At 39.6% G+C, this 13,803-nt stretch overlaps 2 protein-coding genes across 2 annotated transcripts in view; one reads left to right on the top strand and one right to left on the bottom strand.

The window, feature by feature from the left end:
* Positions 1-103: 103 nt before the first annotated feature.
* On the top strand, positions 104-2,767 carry LOC106963368 (insulin-degrading enzyme). Its single transcript, XM_015058241.1, has 4 exons — positions 104-236; positions 799-871; positions 954-1,021; positions 1,641-2,767. Exons 1-4 carry the CDS (start codon positions 222-224, stop codon positions 1,734-1,736), a joined length of 252 nt encoding a protein of 83 aa, XP_014913727.1. The 5' UTR covers positions 104-221; the 3' UTR covers positions 1,737-2,767.
* Positions 2,768-5,021: 2,254 nt separating this feature from the next.
* Positions 5,022-13,803, bottom strand: part of marchf5 (membrane-associated ring finger (C3HC4) 5) — a 21,849-nt gene continuing 13,067 nt past the window's right edge. Inside the window, exons 3-6 of the mRNA XM_015058238.1 lie at positions 7,735-7,865; positions 6,999-7,182; positions 6,758-6,924; positions 5,022-6,276 (exon numbers count right to left, since the gene is read on the bottom strand). Of these exons, the coding sequence (XP_014913724.1) occupies positions 6,160-6,276; positions 6,758-6,924; positions 6,999-7,182; positions 7,735-7,865 (599 nt within the window). The 3' untranslated portion in view covers positions 5,022-6,159. The remainder of the gene's footprint in view (positions 6,277-6,757; positions 6,925-6,998; positions 7,183-7,734; positions 7,866-13,803) is intronic.

Below are 13,803 nucleotides of genomic sequence, written 5' to 3' on the forward strand. Positions count from 1 at the left end.
ATAAAACCACTAAAAAACATGAAAGTTTTTGTTTTTAATGTGTTTTAACTGAGTTTTCATGACTCAGTTAAAACAGTCACACTGTTGGATAAACAGTTTTTCTGCAGGTTTGCTGCTTTATGCAGTTCTAAATGCTTCAAGCTAATTATGTTTAAACTTCTGTTTGCCTTTCAGATAACATTGAAGTTGCTCATCTGAAGACATTGACTAAAGAAAACATAATGCAGTTTTACAGAGTGAGTAACATAATTGGTTTAAATTTAAACTCAGGCATTTTAAACCAGAGAGGGAAATAAATCCTTCAAGCACTTTTTACACTTCTGTATTTACCCTAGTTTAGGTCTTTATTTACTGTTATTTGTTTATATATATATATATATATATATATATATTCATTTAAATGCTTATTTTACGTGATCTACAACTTGTTCAGCAGAACAAGTTGTAGATCTGTCGCTTGAAAAACATTTAAAATAAATTATTTATAAATGGATAAACTCCACGCAGTGACGGCTCCAGAAAATTTAATTACACCAGTAAAGTGTTAATCACTCATTTTCTCAGTGATTACACTCTAAAACAGAGTAGAATCACTAAAGGTTATTTTAAAAAGAAAAAATCAACTAAGTATTATAAAATAGTTAAGCTGTAACTGAAAGTTATTTGACAGTGGTTTCACTTTATGTTGGCAAATTTATCCCAAATCAGTTCAAACTGAATTTTCCGTATTTTTTTCAGTAATTTTATATATGCATTTAATGTTTTTTGTAATTAAAAAAGTTGATGCTCTGTTTGCAGGAGCGGCTCACAGTGGAAGCTGCAAAGAGACACAAAGTATCCGTTCACGTTCTGTCCAGAGAGATGGACTCCTGTGAGTCTCTGGAGGATTTCCTGCTTTTCTTTTCCATCCCTGTCGGCTTCGGTCGCCTTGACGTTTCGTTTCTGTGCAACAGGTCCGATAGTCGGAGAGTTTCCTGCCCAGAACGACGTCAACCTGGCCCCCGCTCCGTCCCTGCCTCAGGTAAACGACACCTCTGGTTCTCAGAGAATAACTTTTATTTTTCCACTGAAAATAAAACAGACTAACCTTTTCTGGATCCAGGCTAATTAGAATTAGCAAAATTATTTCTATTAGCTAAATACCAAAAAACTCTGACAACATTTTTTATTTATTTATTTTTTTGCGTGTAACTTTCTATATTAATCAAATTCCAGTCCGTTTGTCTGGAAAGTCTGTTTCGTTTGGGGAGGTATGAAAGCAGGAAGTGGACTACGACGCAGGGCATTCTGGGTAAATGAAACCAAAAAAACAAAGGTTTAGCGGTAGAAATGAATCGTGGTATTTTACAAACGACAAGAGAAATCCTACAACCTCTTAAATCTGACGCCACTACATTTTTGCTTGCATTTCGTGAAGAAGAAAGTTGCACTCGGTGTCTTTCAGAGGTTTTCATGTCGTTTCCTTCAGTGGTTTTTGGTGCAACGCCCCCACAGTGCAGGAGGGGAATAAGTTTTTCTAAAAATGTAACAAAAGTTGAATAAAATCTACCGGACCATCAGGTGTGAAAACAACCTTAAGCTATTTTTATTTTTGTTCCCACATCAAACGTTTTTTGTTTTTTTGTTTTTCTTCTTTTCAGCCGACGTTGATTCAGGACATGACGGAGTTCAAGAGGAGCCTGCCGCTGTTCCCGCTGGTGAAGCCTCACATCAACTTCATGGCCGCCAAACTGTGAGCGAGGCCGAAGAAGCTTCGCCTTCCTGAGGTTCCCCTGACCGTGTGTGTGTGGAATGTGTGCAGGCGACACGCCAATGCACCGGAAGAAGAGATGCTCAGTAAGCGAAGAACCCCCAAAGTTAGCTGTGGTCGTTTTTTAAACTAGCTGTGACAACCATAGCGGTCTCACCTCACTCTCTCGCTGCAGCGCTGCGTAGGCGAAGTAGAACCACGTTAACCAGAAACTTTATGCAGGAGCTTCACTTCACCACTAGGGGGTGCTTCCCAGTCCAAGTCAGTAGCTCTACCTACCAAGGCACTCCCACGTTTTATTCAAATGTACGCATTTTACGAAGCCTTATTCTGTAGTTTTTAAAGCTTGCTTGGTGAGGGAGTTTTATCTGTTGGCGCCCTCTGAGGAGACCTGAGTGAAGTCGGCACTGCAACTCAAATCCAACTAAATTGGCCTCAAACGTTTGTGCTGCCATCGTTTCAAAGATATTAGTAAATATTTACAAAATCTCTTTTCCACTGTAAGTTATAAAATTTGGACATCAGAGATCAGCTTGCTCCTCCTTACATTTGAACAAAAGTTATGTAAAATACAGTTTTTATGTTTCTGCTGCTAACATTGTTTGTGCTGCTTTCATTTTAAATGAATGTTTCCAGAGGTCAAAGGTTAATGGATCCCACCACCACATAAATTACAGTTCAGAATCTCTTTTCAGCTGTAATTTATGTAATTTGTACATTTTTTAAAGTCTCCAGACTCAACTGGATCCTCTCTTCACATTAAAATCAAAAATTTTAAAAATGTTACTTTGTGCTGCTTTCATTTTGAAGATATTGTTTCCAGAGGTCAAGGGTCAACCTACATGTACAACATTAAATTAAATGAAATGAATCAACTGTGCTACATTTACACAGCAAAAATGTTCAAAGATTTTTGTGGAGGTATAATCTTAAAAGTTTCCTGATGGCAGATCAACTTGATCTTCCTCCCATTTTTACAACTCAAACAAAATGTATATAATTTTAATGTTTGTGCTGCAAAAAGTTTCATTTGTGCCGTTATGATTTTTAAAATATTTTAAAAAAAAAATGTTTCCAGAGGTCACTTTGCTCCCAGCCGCCCAAAACTGATGCATTTGATGCATTTTTAAAAACATTTCTGCTGGTTTGTGCAGCAACAATTTTAAAGCTGCTAATGTTTCAAAGGTCAAAGGTTAGCCACAAAGTTAATTATTTTTTATTTGTGCTGCAGAAATTGTGCTGCTATAATTAAGATTTAAAAAAAAAGGTTTCCAGAGGATGTGCGCCACTCCCCACATTTACAAAATATTAATTGTGCTGTTTGTGCTGCAGAATGTTTAATTTGTGCTGCTATAATTCTTAAGACTGTAAAACAAGTTTCCAGAGATCAATCTGCCCTCCATCACATTGACAAAAACAACATCGATAAATTGGTTTTTGTTTGTGCAGCTAAACATTTTTGCAGCACACCACCTAACCGGCACAAAATTAGATTTTTGTAAATGTTGTGGCGCTCTTTGACCTCTGACCTCTGGAAACATCTTTTAAATGACAGCAGCACAAACGTTTGACACCAACTTCATTTGATTTTGTAAACGTGAGGAAGGGCGACTTAGTTGACCTTTGACCTCTGGAAATGTAATCTTTTAAAACGATAGCAGCACAAACCAAAATGTTTGACTCGAGTTTCATCTGATTATTTTTTTTTTAAGGTCGGCCGACTCCTCTCAGGTTTTGCGGAGCCGTTTTTAGCCGCTCAATCATGCGTCGTTTTTAGGGTTTTATGATTGAAACACCTCAGGGGTAAATCCATGCTGTCTCTTTTTTTAAAAACACGTTTAGTCGCAAACCCCGAGACGTTTCCATGGCGATCCCTGCACTGTGCGTCCGTTGGTGTGTGCGTGCGCCTTTACGTCGGTCAACTCATGCATTTTTCTTCCCTTTCTTTCCAAACGCGTCACTTTGATGTCAGACGGAGCTGAAAGTAAACGGCTCTGGTTTTAAGAAGTATTTCCTGAAAAATATGCACTTCTCTCACCAAGCAATAAACGCGATTGTTGAAGGTGAGAGCGGCGTCTCTCTCTCTCTCTCTCTCAGGTGCTTGCTGCACTTTGTCCCGACTTTATTTTTTATTTCTTGGTTTCAGTCAGCGCTTCGTCCAGGATTAAATGAGCTTTGAATGTTTTTGACTGTTCTGCATCAAATCTTCGACATTTCACTTCGTCTCGAATTATTTTGTTCCTTCGTGGTCGAACCCAAAGATGGCGGCGGCAGCAGATTTCAGCGCAGCAGAGGAAAATATTAATGACATTACATATCAGGCTTGGGCAGTAGGGGCACATTGTGAAGTATTTAGAGTGGTTTCTACTTAGATGTTTTTGAATGTCAACGCTCGGCTCTGATTGGCTGGTTGGGTTTCCGGGCAGATAATTTTAGGTTTGAAGATTTAATGTTTTTTTTTTTGTGTGTGTGTGTTTCTAAATAATTAATAAACAAGTGAATGGCAAAACCGCTGCACTCGATTTCCTCATTTGCAAAAATACATTTATTCACAGATATGATACGGTACAGCTCCACAGGTCAAAGTTCACAACATTTTATTTTGTTTGTTTTTGGCAGAGACTTCATGATAAATGTAGTGAGAAGCTGTAGTTTGCAGGCAGTTTGACATAATTATTTCAAAACCAGAAACTAACAGAGCTGAAATATTTCAAGAGTTTTTGTGGAGTAAATGTTTTCCAGGTTATGATAAAAGCTGGTCACTTTTGGGTGTAGCATCTGACTTTTTCCTTCCACTAAACTTTCCACTAATGTTTGGATATCAGAATAGAAACAGCTAACTGCTTTAGAAATTACTTTTATTTTTTGGCTGGATAATTGTTTTCTTTATTAAAATCCAAATTTTCCAAACTTTAGAATGTAGATTTAGAATTACTGAAAATTCAATTTTTCATTCCAGAGACATGAAACTTTAACAAAAAAATTTCTTAGTTTTTCCTGAAAACGCATTAAAAACAGGTTTAAGATAATTTGTCTGTTTGCTTAATGGTTATTTTTACTACTAAAGTGATTAAACAGTCCAGCTTTCACCCTCAGTTAATTTGCTTTTATAACACTTGAAATGTTTCACATTTTTTCACATTTCAACCACAAACTTTAATGTATTTTATTGCAACAAATTGTGGAAGGAAAATGATGCAAAGTTTTAACTTTTATTTTAGTACAAAATGAAGTTTTTAGGGAAGTAAATAAAAAATGAGACCCAAAATTAAACTTTTGTAATCTTTGACTTATTTATTCTAAACACCATAATTCTCACATTGAAACACAGTGGTGGCAGAAAAATACTGTGGGAACGTTAGAGTTGAACAGGGAAAAAGGACAAAGCCAGAGCTATAGGAGATTTAGATCAGGGGTGTCCAAAGTGTGGGGTGTGGGCCATATGTGGCCCTTGAAATGATTTTTAATTGGCCACAATTCAAGAATGGTAAAAATTTGGCCAATAAAATAGAAAATATTTTACTCAAATTTTTTTTTAGAATTAATGGCAATCTGAAGGTTTAAGATCTTTAATGTTTTAGAGATTTCATTAAAAATGTTAAGCAGATAAAACTAGAAAAACTGAAATTTGTGGCACAGATGTAGTTTCAATTTGGCAAAGTTTATATGAAGGACAGCCTAGTCAAAGTCCAGAACTAAACCCGATTTTATTTTATTTTTTTAATGCATGCATCATTTTCAGCTTTCATTGGTTTGTCCAACAAAACATATTGAAGTTTGTGGGAGAAGCTAAGAGTTTGTGAAGACTTCTGCCAACCCGTCCCGACCTGAACCAGAACAGAACCGCTCCACGTCCCGCTGGGTTCATCCCCTCTGGGTCGGACCGGACCGCCATGACTGGTGCCAACACTTTTACAGAGTTCAGAAGTAATCAAAGCTGCAGGCTGAATAAATAAACACTGGAACATCTCAAGCTAAAATATAGATTTCTATGTTACAAAGCCTCTGGCAGCTTCTGCTTTGTGTTTTTCTTCCTGCTAGCTTCCAAACGTGATAAATTATTGATTAATTGATCATCTGATTGGACCCCGGCAAGGGCGGGAGGGACGTCAAACCAAAACAATCGTTTTATTTAAAAAAAAAAAAGAAAAGAAAAAAAAGTTCTTCTTCACGCATGCCCTGCGTCTTTATTTCAGTTAGCAGTGGGTGTGTTAGCCGTGTGGTGTTAGCGTAGCCACACACTGACTGCAAGCAGGCTCCAGTTCGCTTCCCATCCCGTCGCTCCAGGGTCGGGAAGCGGCGACGCAGTCGGTCTCTGTAGCAACCGCTGGGAGGGGGCGGGGCTTGTTGCAGTAAGGGTGAAGCTGAGTGTTGGGGGGGTTCATCCTCACCGACAGCAGAGCGCCGCCTCAGGCCTCTTCCGGCTCGGGGAAGTTCAGGATCTTGCGGTGGGCTTGGCGCAGGTACTGCTGCTGCTTGAAGTAGACCTTGAACGCCCCTTTGATGGCCACGAAGGCGATGCCGCCCTGGGGGGAGAGCCAGAAAGCAGGCAGGCTTTAAAGACGGCAGTCAGCATGTCTTCAGTCAGAGGCTTCTTCAAAGCCGCTGTGACACAGACTGCTAAAGGAGGACCTTCCTGCCCACAGCATCAACAACAACTCTGAAGAATCCTGAATAATTTGAGTTACAAAAAGGGATTTAACTTTCCAGAAGGAACTCAAAAATACTTATGAATTTGGAAAACTTAAAAGTTACGTTACGACTGGAACTAAGGAGACAAGGAAGGAATGAATGTAGCATCAGAGATAGCATCCAGAGAGCATCACAGCTACTGTTACCATGAGTAGCCCCATTGGCACCGGTAGCCCCGTTGGAACCAGTAGCCCCGTTGGCACCAGTAGCCCCGTTAGCACCGGTAGCCCCGTTAGCACCGGTAGCCCCGTTAGCATCGGTAGCCCCGTTAGCATCGGTAGCCCCATTAGCATCGGTAGCCCCATTAGCACCCACCAGGATGGTCCTCTGCAGGTTGGAGTTGACGCTGCTGAACATGAGTTTCCCCACGATGGTGGCGATGGTGGGGAAGACCAGAGCGCCGCACAGGATCCGCGTGGCGGAGACGTGGTCGGCCAGAGGGCTGGCCTCGGCTGGGATCCGCGGCACCGGGCAGCCGATACCTGCGGTTCCGACATTCGTGCCGTCAGCGGATGAAAAGCAACAAACGTCTGACGTCAGAAACCGAACGACCGACCTGGGAAGATGCTGTTGAAGATCTGCAGCTTGTTGGAGTACTTCCTCCACAGCCGCAGGACGTAGTCCTCCCAGCGGATCATCTTCCCCAGGATCAGCATGACGGGGATGGTGGGCAGGCCGATGAGCAGGAAGAGCGGGTCGGCTCGCTCCATCACGTCCAGGCCCTCCTTATGGCCCACCACCTGCACATCAAAAAACACTAAAATCATCAAAACAACACATATTTACTGAGAAATACCTTGTTTTAAAAGCTGAGGCACGGCAGTCGCCCAGGGTGCCCAGTTTTGGGGGCGCCCAAAAAAAAAAAAAAAAAAAAAAAAAAAGCTTTTTTTTTTTATTGCTTTTTACAATATAATCTAAAATCTATACACTGCAAAAACAAAATCTTACCAAGTCCTTTTGGTACAGTTTCTAGTTCTACTAAATCTCAGATAACGGAAGTGGAAAAAAAAAAAAAAAGATCGGTGCATCCCTGATTTATATCACTAAAGTACGCATAGTAACTGCATTTAATCATATTTTATAGTTTACTGACATTTATTGATAATTTTGTGTAACAAACCGCAGTGAAAATAACATTTTCCATCATACTGAATTGTTTTTCCTTCTTAATTTAACATCAATAATTTAAATTTATCATAATAAATCAAAACCAAAATAACTTTTTTATGATAAATGAAGCTCAGCGGTATCAGCTGGACTTGCTGGCGCATGGCGAACATCAGAGGACGAACCTGCATGACGGTGACGGCGCCATATGTGACGGCGGTCCAGTAGATGGAGCCCACCATGATTCCGGCTGCAGCGAAGGGGCCGGCCTTGGAGATGAGCCGGTCGGCCAGATCCAGAACATAAACGATCGGACCTGATGGAGACAGGAAACGGTTGTCTGGTTACAGGAACGTAGAGCTTTTTATTTCCACCCAGAACCATCGGAAACAACGAGAACCTCCACTTATCGTTTTTTCACTTCATGGTCATAGATTTAAAGAATCTTCAGTCAGAGGATTCTCCACATGCACTGTGATACAGACAGCTACAGCAGATCTGTGAGAAGATTGATGATCTTCACCTCCTCCCACACAAATCAGCTTTTATTTAATTTATGAAACTTGACTGAAAATAGCAAACATTTTGAATTAACGTGACCTAAATCCTGTTTTATTACTGAAAATAAATTAGTTTGAGCTGAAAACTGAAAACAGCAAAACAAAGTATTTTGGTAGATAGAATAAAATGGTGAATTTCCACAATGAAACTCAGAAATTTTGATAGTAATCATAGAAATTTTAATAAACTTGGAAGTTTCTGTTTAAAATGTTGAATTTTTTTTTTTGACTTTTCAAACTCAGAAAATTCCAAAAGTTGAAAGTTTTACATTTTTTCTAGAAAATTTCTGAGATTTTTGGTGGAAATTTACTTTTTCTATTTTTTTTATGTACAATGGCCCTAATAGTTCTGAAAGTACAATATATATTTATTTTTTAAATAAAATGTCACTTTATTTGCCTGATTTTAGGATTTTTTGTTTTTATTTTATTTATTTTTTTACTTTTGACTCAATTTTGGCCCATGTGACAAAAAGTTTGGACCCCTGCTGATGTTTCACTGCTTCTCCTCTAAAAGCAACAAACATGAAACGAGGATCAACTTTTGCAACAATTAAAAAAAAAAAAAAAGTTTCTCTGCTGCTGCATCTTCCTCCCATCTGGCATTTCAAGCCGACTCCGGGGAAATCATGCAATATTTACAGGAAGCCAACCTGATTTCCTCACTCAGAGTCTCATTCACCTGCTACTAATAACCGGCTGGCTGCAGAGGAAACGCACCGCAGGGACGACTGCACACTTTCTGAGGTCTGCAGATACATTACTGCTCAAGACTAACGCAACATCTTTTCACTTAAGTAAAAGAGAAATGTGGTCGTCCAGGAAATTACTCTAAAGTAAAAGAGTATTTGGTAAAAAGTTTACTCGAGTACTGAGTACCTGATTAAATTAATAGTTTGATATTTTAAAGTTACGTCATCAGACTGACCAAAATATAAAGTGGGAATTTTGGACGAAAATGACAATAATTACAGATAAAGAAGGTTTTATTTTAATCTTAAATGCAAAATGTGTCCACAGTTTTTGGCTTGATTACTGCTCTGAATATTGACCTTTTATGACTGTAAACTCCGGTTAATGTTTACTTCAGTTAACAATTAATTGTTTCCTAATTGATTAATAGTTTCAGGCCTAATTATTTTGCCTTTAAGACTTTTCTTGGTGAATATGTTCTTCTAGAAAATGGCCTTTTTGAGTGTGTATACGCCAGCTAATGTTTACTTCAGTTAATGATTAATCGTTTACTGATCGATTAATCGTTTACTGATCGATTAATCGTTCAAGCCATTATCGGTTTTTGCCTTTTTAGAGGCTATTGTTGGTGAATGTTTTGCTCTTTCAGCAACTTTCAGCTAATGTGCTGCGTATCTAAACCCCAAACTCTCCTAACGTACCATGATTCCTCCCAAACTTCAGAACGCTTCAGTGAAAGAAACTTTTATGACCCAGCTAAGTGGTCCCTGAATCACAGGCTTTAACTGGGACAAAACTGACCAATGGTTGGAGCCAAACTGAACTTCACACACACACGTGTGCAGTCAGGTGAAAACTGGTCAAATTCCTCAAAGAAATAAAACAAAAAGTGTTTATATTGAACAATTATGTCAAAATTATAGCTTGCATCGTCACTTCCGAAGACTTTTCCATCTTAAGTCACCTGCCTGCCTGCCTGCTTCAGGACATGCAGGATATTTGTACAGGTGTCCCAAAAAAGCCATTTTCCAACAGTTGTTTGCATAATTTAGTGACAGCAACTTTCACTTTGTCAAGCTGCGGCTTTTTACGCAGGCCTCATTAAAGTTCATCACTTTGCGGCTTCTTAAACTCACAACTTTATAGTAGTTATTGATGAAACTGCCGCCTGGACCGGCGCCATGCTTTTGATCCCCTGCAGACTGCACCTGTGTTTGCTGACCAGACTCACCTCCCACAGCCTGACTCTTTCACTTTGTTCCTGCCAAAGTGCTGCACCGCTACGGCCAGAGGGAACTGGGTCACCGCTAATGACCGCTGACAGGACGGAGAAAGGAGCAATTCATTTTAGCCACTGGCAGCAGATTCTATAATTAAGATAATTAAGCATGAGGGAGGGAGGGAGGAGTGCAGCTACAGTTTAAAGGTGGACCAAAGCGTTGGCAGTCTCTCTTCCTGAAGGTTTGTTTACTCTGAGTGTGAGCAAAGACGGAGCAGCAAGGACACACCGTCCTCAGAGCTGGACCCGTGTGAAAGGCTGGAAATGGCTCTGCAGCAGGTGCTGGAGGGAGGAGAGACCCAACAGAACACAGCGACCCGCTTGGAGGTTTTCTACCTGGTTCGTTTGGAGAGGAGTGAACCCGTAATCGAACTCTGATGCCAACTCTGGTTCGCCTAAACACTTTGGTCTCGGTTTGGTTGAAGTGAACGCTGGTGCAGTTTGAATTAATATATGTACGCAAACAGCTAAAAATGCAGGAAGTGACCTACAGCGTAGGGCATTGTGGGTAAATACAACCAAAACAAACGGGTTAGCTTAGCGCTAGCAGGAGAAATGGCTTGTAGTCTTTTACCAGAAACAAAAGAAAAATCCTACAGCCGCTAAAATCTGATGCTACTCCTTTTTTGTTTGAAGAAAGAAGTTGTGTTCAATGTCTTCTTTAGAAGTTTGTGTAATTTCCTCCAGTGGTTCTTGGTGCAGCGCCCCCACAGGCGAGGAGGGGAACAGGTTTTTCAAAAAGTTTGGTTCATTTGACACAGTGCAGTGTGAAAGATAACAAGAGCAGTTGAAAATTTAATAAATATTACAACTGAAAATGTAATAAATGTTACAATTTTGATCCCCAAACAACCTGAGGGTTCATTCACACCAGCCCTGTTTAGTCCGCTTTAATCAAACTCTGGTTTGTTTGGGGAGGTGTGAACACATAATCGACCAAACTCTGGTCCACCTAAAAACCTCGGTCTTCGTTTGGTTGAAGTGAACTCTGGTTCAGTTTGAATGCAAATGTGAATGCTAAGCGGACTGGAAACCACTCCAAAAGCAGGAAGTAGACTACCACGCAGGGCATTCTGGGTAAATCAACCTAAACAAACACATGAGTTTAGCGCTGGGAGCAAAAACAGATTGAAGTCTGTTACCAAAACAAAAGAGAAATCCTACACTAATCTCCTGCAGGTTGTTTAATGGAATTACATTTCCTAAGAGTAGATTAGTAGATCCCAAGGGTGCGCAAAAAAAACAACATGTTTTGATTGTTATTTATTATGATTGAGAATCAATAGAAAATGTCCCAGTCGATTTTAAAGACCTGAAAATAAAATCAATGCGCTGGCTGTAGGCCTCCATTTTGTTACGGTTTCCAGGGTTTTATTTACCAAGATATCTTGCATATAAAGGAAGAGTAAAAGTTATGCAATTGTCTAAATATTTTCCAGTAACCTAATCAGGCTGCTTGGTAGTAAAATATCCTCTTTGATGTCGTTTTGTTCTCTTGGTGTTTGAGTCACTTGAAAAGGTTGGCAGTGGTTTCACAAACAGAGCAGTGGAGTCGATCCACTCATCCAGTCAGAGCCCGGTTCTGATGAGCTGTTCTGACCCAGTTTCACTCCCAGACAGACCCAACGCCTCCCTCGCCACCTCTGCTTCACACTGATGGGATTTAGAAAAGTTTCCAGTGGTGAACTCATCCAGAACTTTGGGCCAATCACTTCTCCTTTTAGTTCAGATTATTTGATGCTGCAATGGAGAGAATTTATTCATCTTTGCAGTTTATCCATTTATTGTTTCCAGATCAAAATGGTTCTGGGTTGAATGTTTGTGTACAGAATTAAAATACCGACAATAAATTATGGACAAACGATTCACTTTTTCCCATATTGAAAAAAACTCTAGATGACATATCAGTGACAATGTGACCAATCCATAAGAACAGATCTATTCAGTCTAATTCTATGCTTTGTGCCATCATGCTGTATTATTTAACATATTCATATTTCACACTTTCTGAACCATTTGAAGAGTTTGTTGCAGTTTATTTATGTTAGGTAGCTTGTTTTGTCAGTTGATTTGTTTTACATTGGCTGTTTTACTGACAAACTGAAGTTGTTTCTAAATGTTTGATCAAGCTTGTGAAGTTATTGGTGTATTTAAGAGTGCTTGACTGGTGCAGAGTTGGCATAAATTCAGTACTGTTTTAATGTATTGGATTGGTATTGGCCGATACTAAATATCAGTATCAGAAATGAAACACGGTGGATCGGTTCATTCCTTCATATCTGCTATTTCTGCACTAAAGCACTTCAACAACCTTCATTTGACTTGTTAATAAATTGAAAGTGTATCAATTCAACTGAGTGTTTTCACTCCTGACGGTTTTAATGTGTTTAAAATGAACTCCGGTTTGTTTACCTAGAAGGTAATTCAATCGCAATAAACTTGCTTTTCATATCTGAAATATTGCCACACTATTGGCAGTATTACTCTTATCCACAGTTTTTATTTCTAAACATTTATGAGGCGAAACCCTAAACTGCTGCTGCCCCAGTTACTCAGCAGGTCGTTGCTAGGTAACCAAAGAGTGAGTTGCTAGGTAACCAAAGAGTGAGTGAGTTGCTAGGTAACCAAAGAGTGAGTGAGTTGCTAGGTAACCAAAGAATGAGTGAGTTGATTCCATCAGCCTTAGTTAGCTTGCCAAACAGTTACGCGACTAAAGTCGTTGCTTTGCCTACATTTCCCAGAATGCTTTGCGGTTCTGGATCGGAGTTCAGTGAATATTCTATCAGATGTTTGATTGATTGATATCGATCAGATTTTTTCGCCCCACATTTCTTCTCTACTTAGAACCTTCTCAAAGTGAAAATGTAAATTCTTGGCATTTTTCAATTTACTATAAACCTAAAAAAAAAGAGGAACCATGATTAAACACTTTAACTGAAACATTTATCTCTGCACTGAGTGGCAGCAACGCCCTGGTTGCTATAAATACGGATGAACCTGTTTACCAGCTGGGCCCAACACTCCCCTGGCTTAACATTGTTTTTGGTCAGGCCTCAGTTTCGGATTGCAGCCTCCGCTACCAACGGGCTGCTCCAAAGGCGTTGCCAAACCTTCAACAAGCTGGAGCGGGTTCTTAAGCCAACAAACCCACCCAAAAACCGGCGAGTGTTGGACCTGTTTGCTGTTCCGCTCTGTAGGGAGGTACACCAGTTTAACAAGCTGGGATTAGCTGGTTAAGTTGGTCAGAACATTTGACAAGTAGGCTGAGAGGTTGGGTGATTTTAATAGACCTCCAACCATAGACTGTGCCATTCGCTGGGTTTCTTTTTATGAGTTACTCTCTTAATTGCAGTAATAACAATGATTGATTGAAACCAAAAGATGCAGTTCATGGAAAAAACAACTAATGCCATTTCTAATGGCGCACACAAAGTCCTTCCAGCTGCAAGCAAAGCTTTTATTTTCCCCAGAGCCTCAAAGTGCAACAGCGGTTTATTTACTCAAACTTAGAACAGTGTTCAGAAAACATATTTATTTAAATAATAACCGCAATGTTTGGGTGGGTAAACAAACCTCACCAGGTTAAAATGTGGCGTATCCGTGTGAGTATGAAACAGCAAATTCAAAATTAAACAAAAACTAAAATAAAAATGGTGTGCAATTCTATAAAAAAATCTCAGCTGCAGTTTTAGGTCGTAGATCTGTATAATAACAAATTTTAT

The sequence above is a fragment of the Poecilia latipinna genome, unplaced genomic scaffold (genome assembly GCF_001443285.1).
Source record: "Poecilia latipinna isolate Pla-1442-1.1 unplaced genomic scaffold, P_latipinna-1.0 Scaffold1525, whole genome shotgun sequence".
NCBI lineage: Eukaryota > Metazoa > Chordata > Actinopteri > Cyprinodontiformes > Poeciliidae > Poecilia > Poecilia latipinna.

What these genes read in the sequence shown, in the direction of transcription:
- LOC106963368 (XM_015058241.1), top strand. An exon ending in GTCCAGAGAGATGGACTCCT is followed by an intron (nt 872 to 953) that starts GTGAGTCTCTGG and finishes TCTGTGCAACAG; the next exon opens with GTCCGATAGTCGGAGAGTTT. An exon ending in CCGCTCCGTCCCTGCCTCAG is followed by an intron (nt 1,022 to 1,640) that starts GTAAACGACACC and finishes TCTTCTTTTCAG; the next exon opens with CCGACGTTGATTCAGGACAT.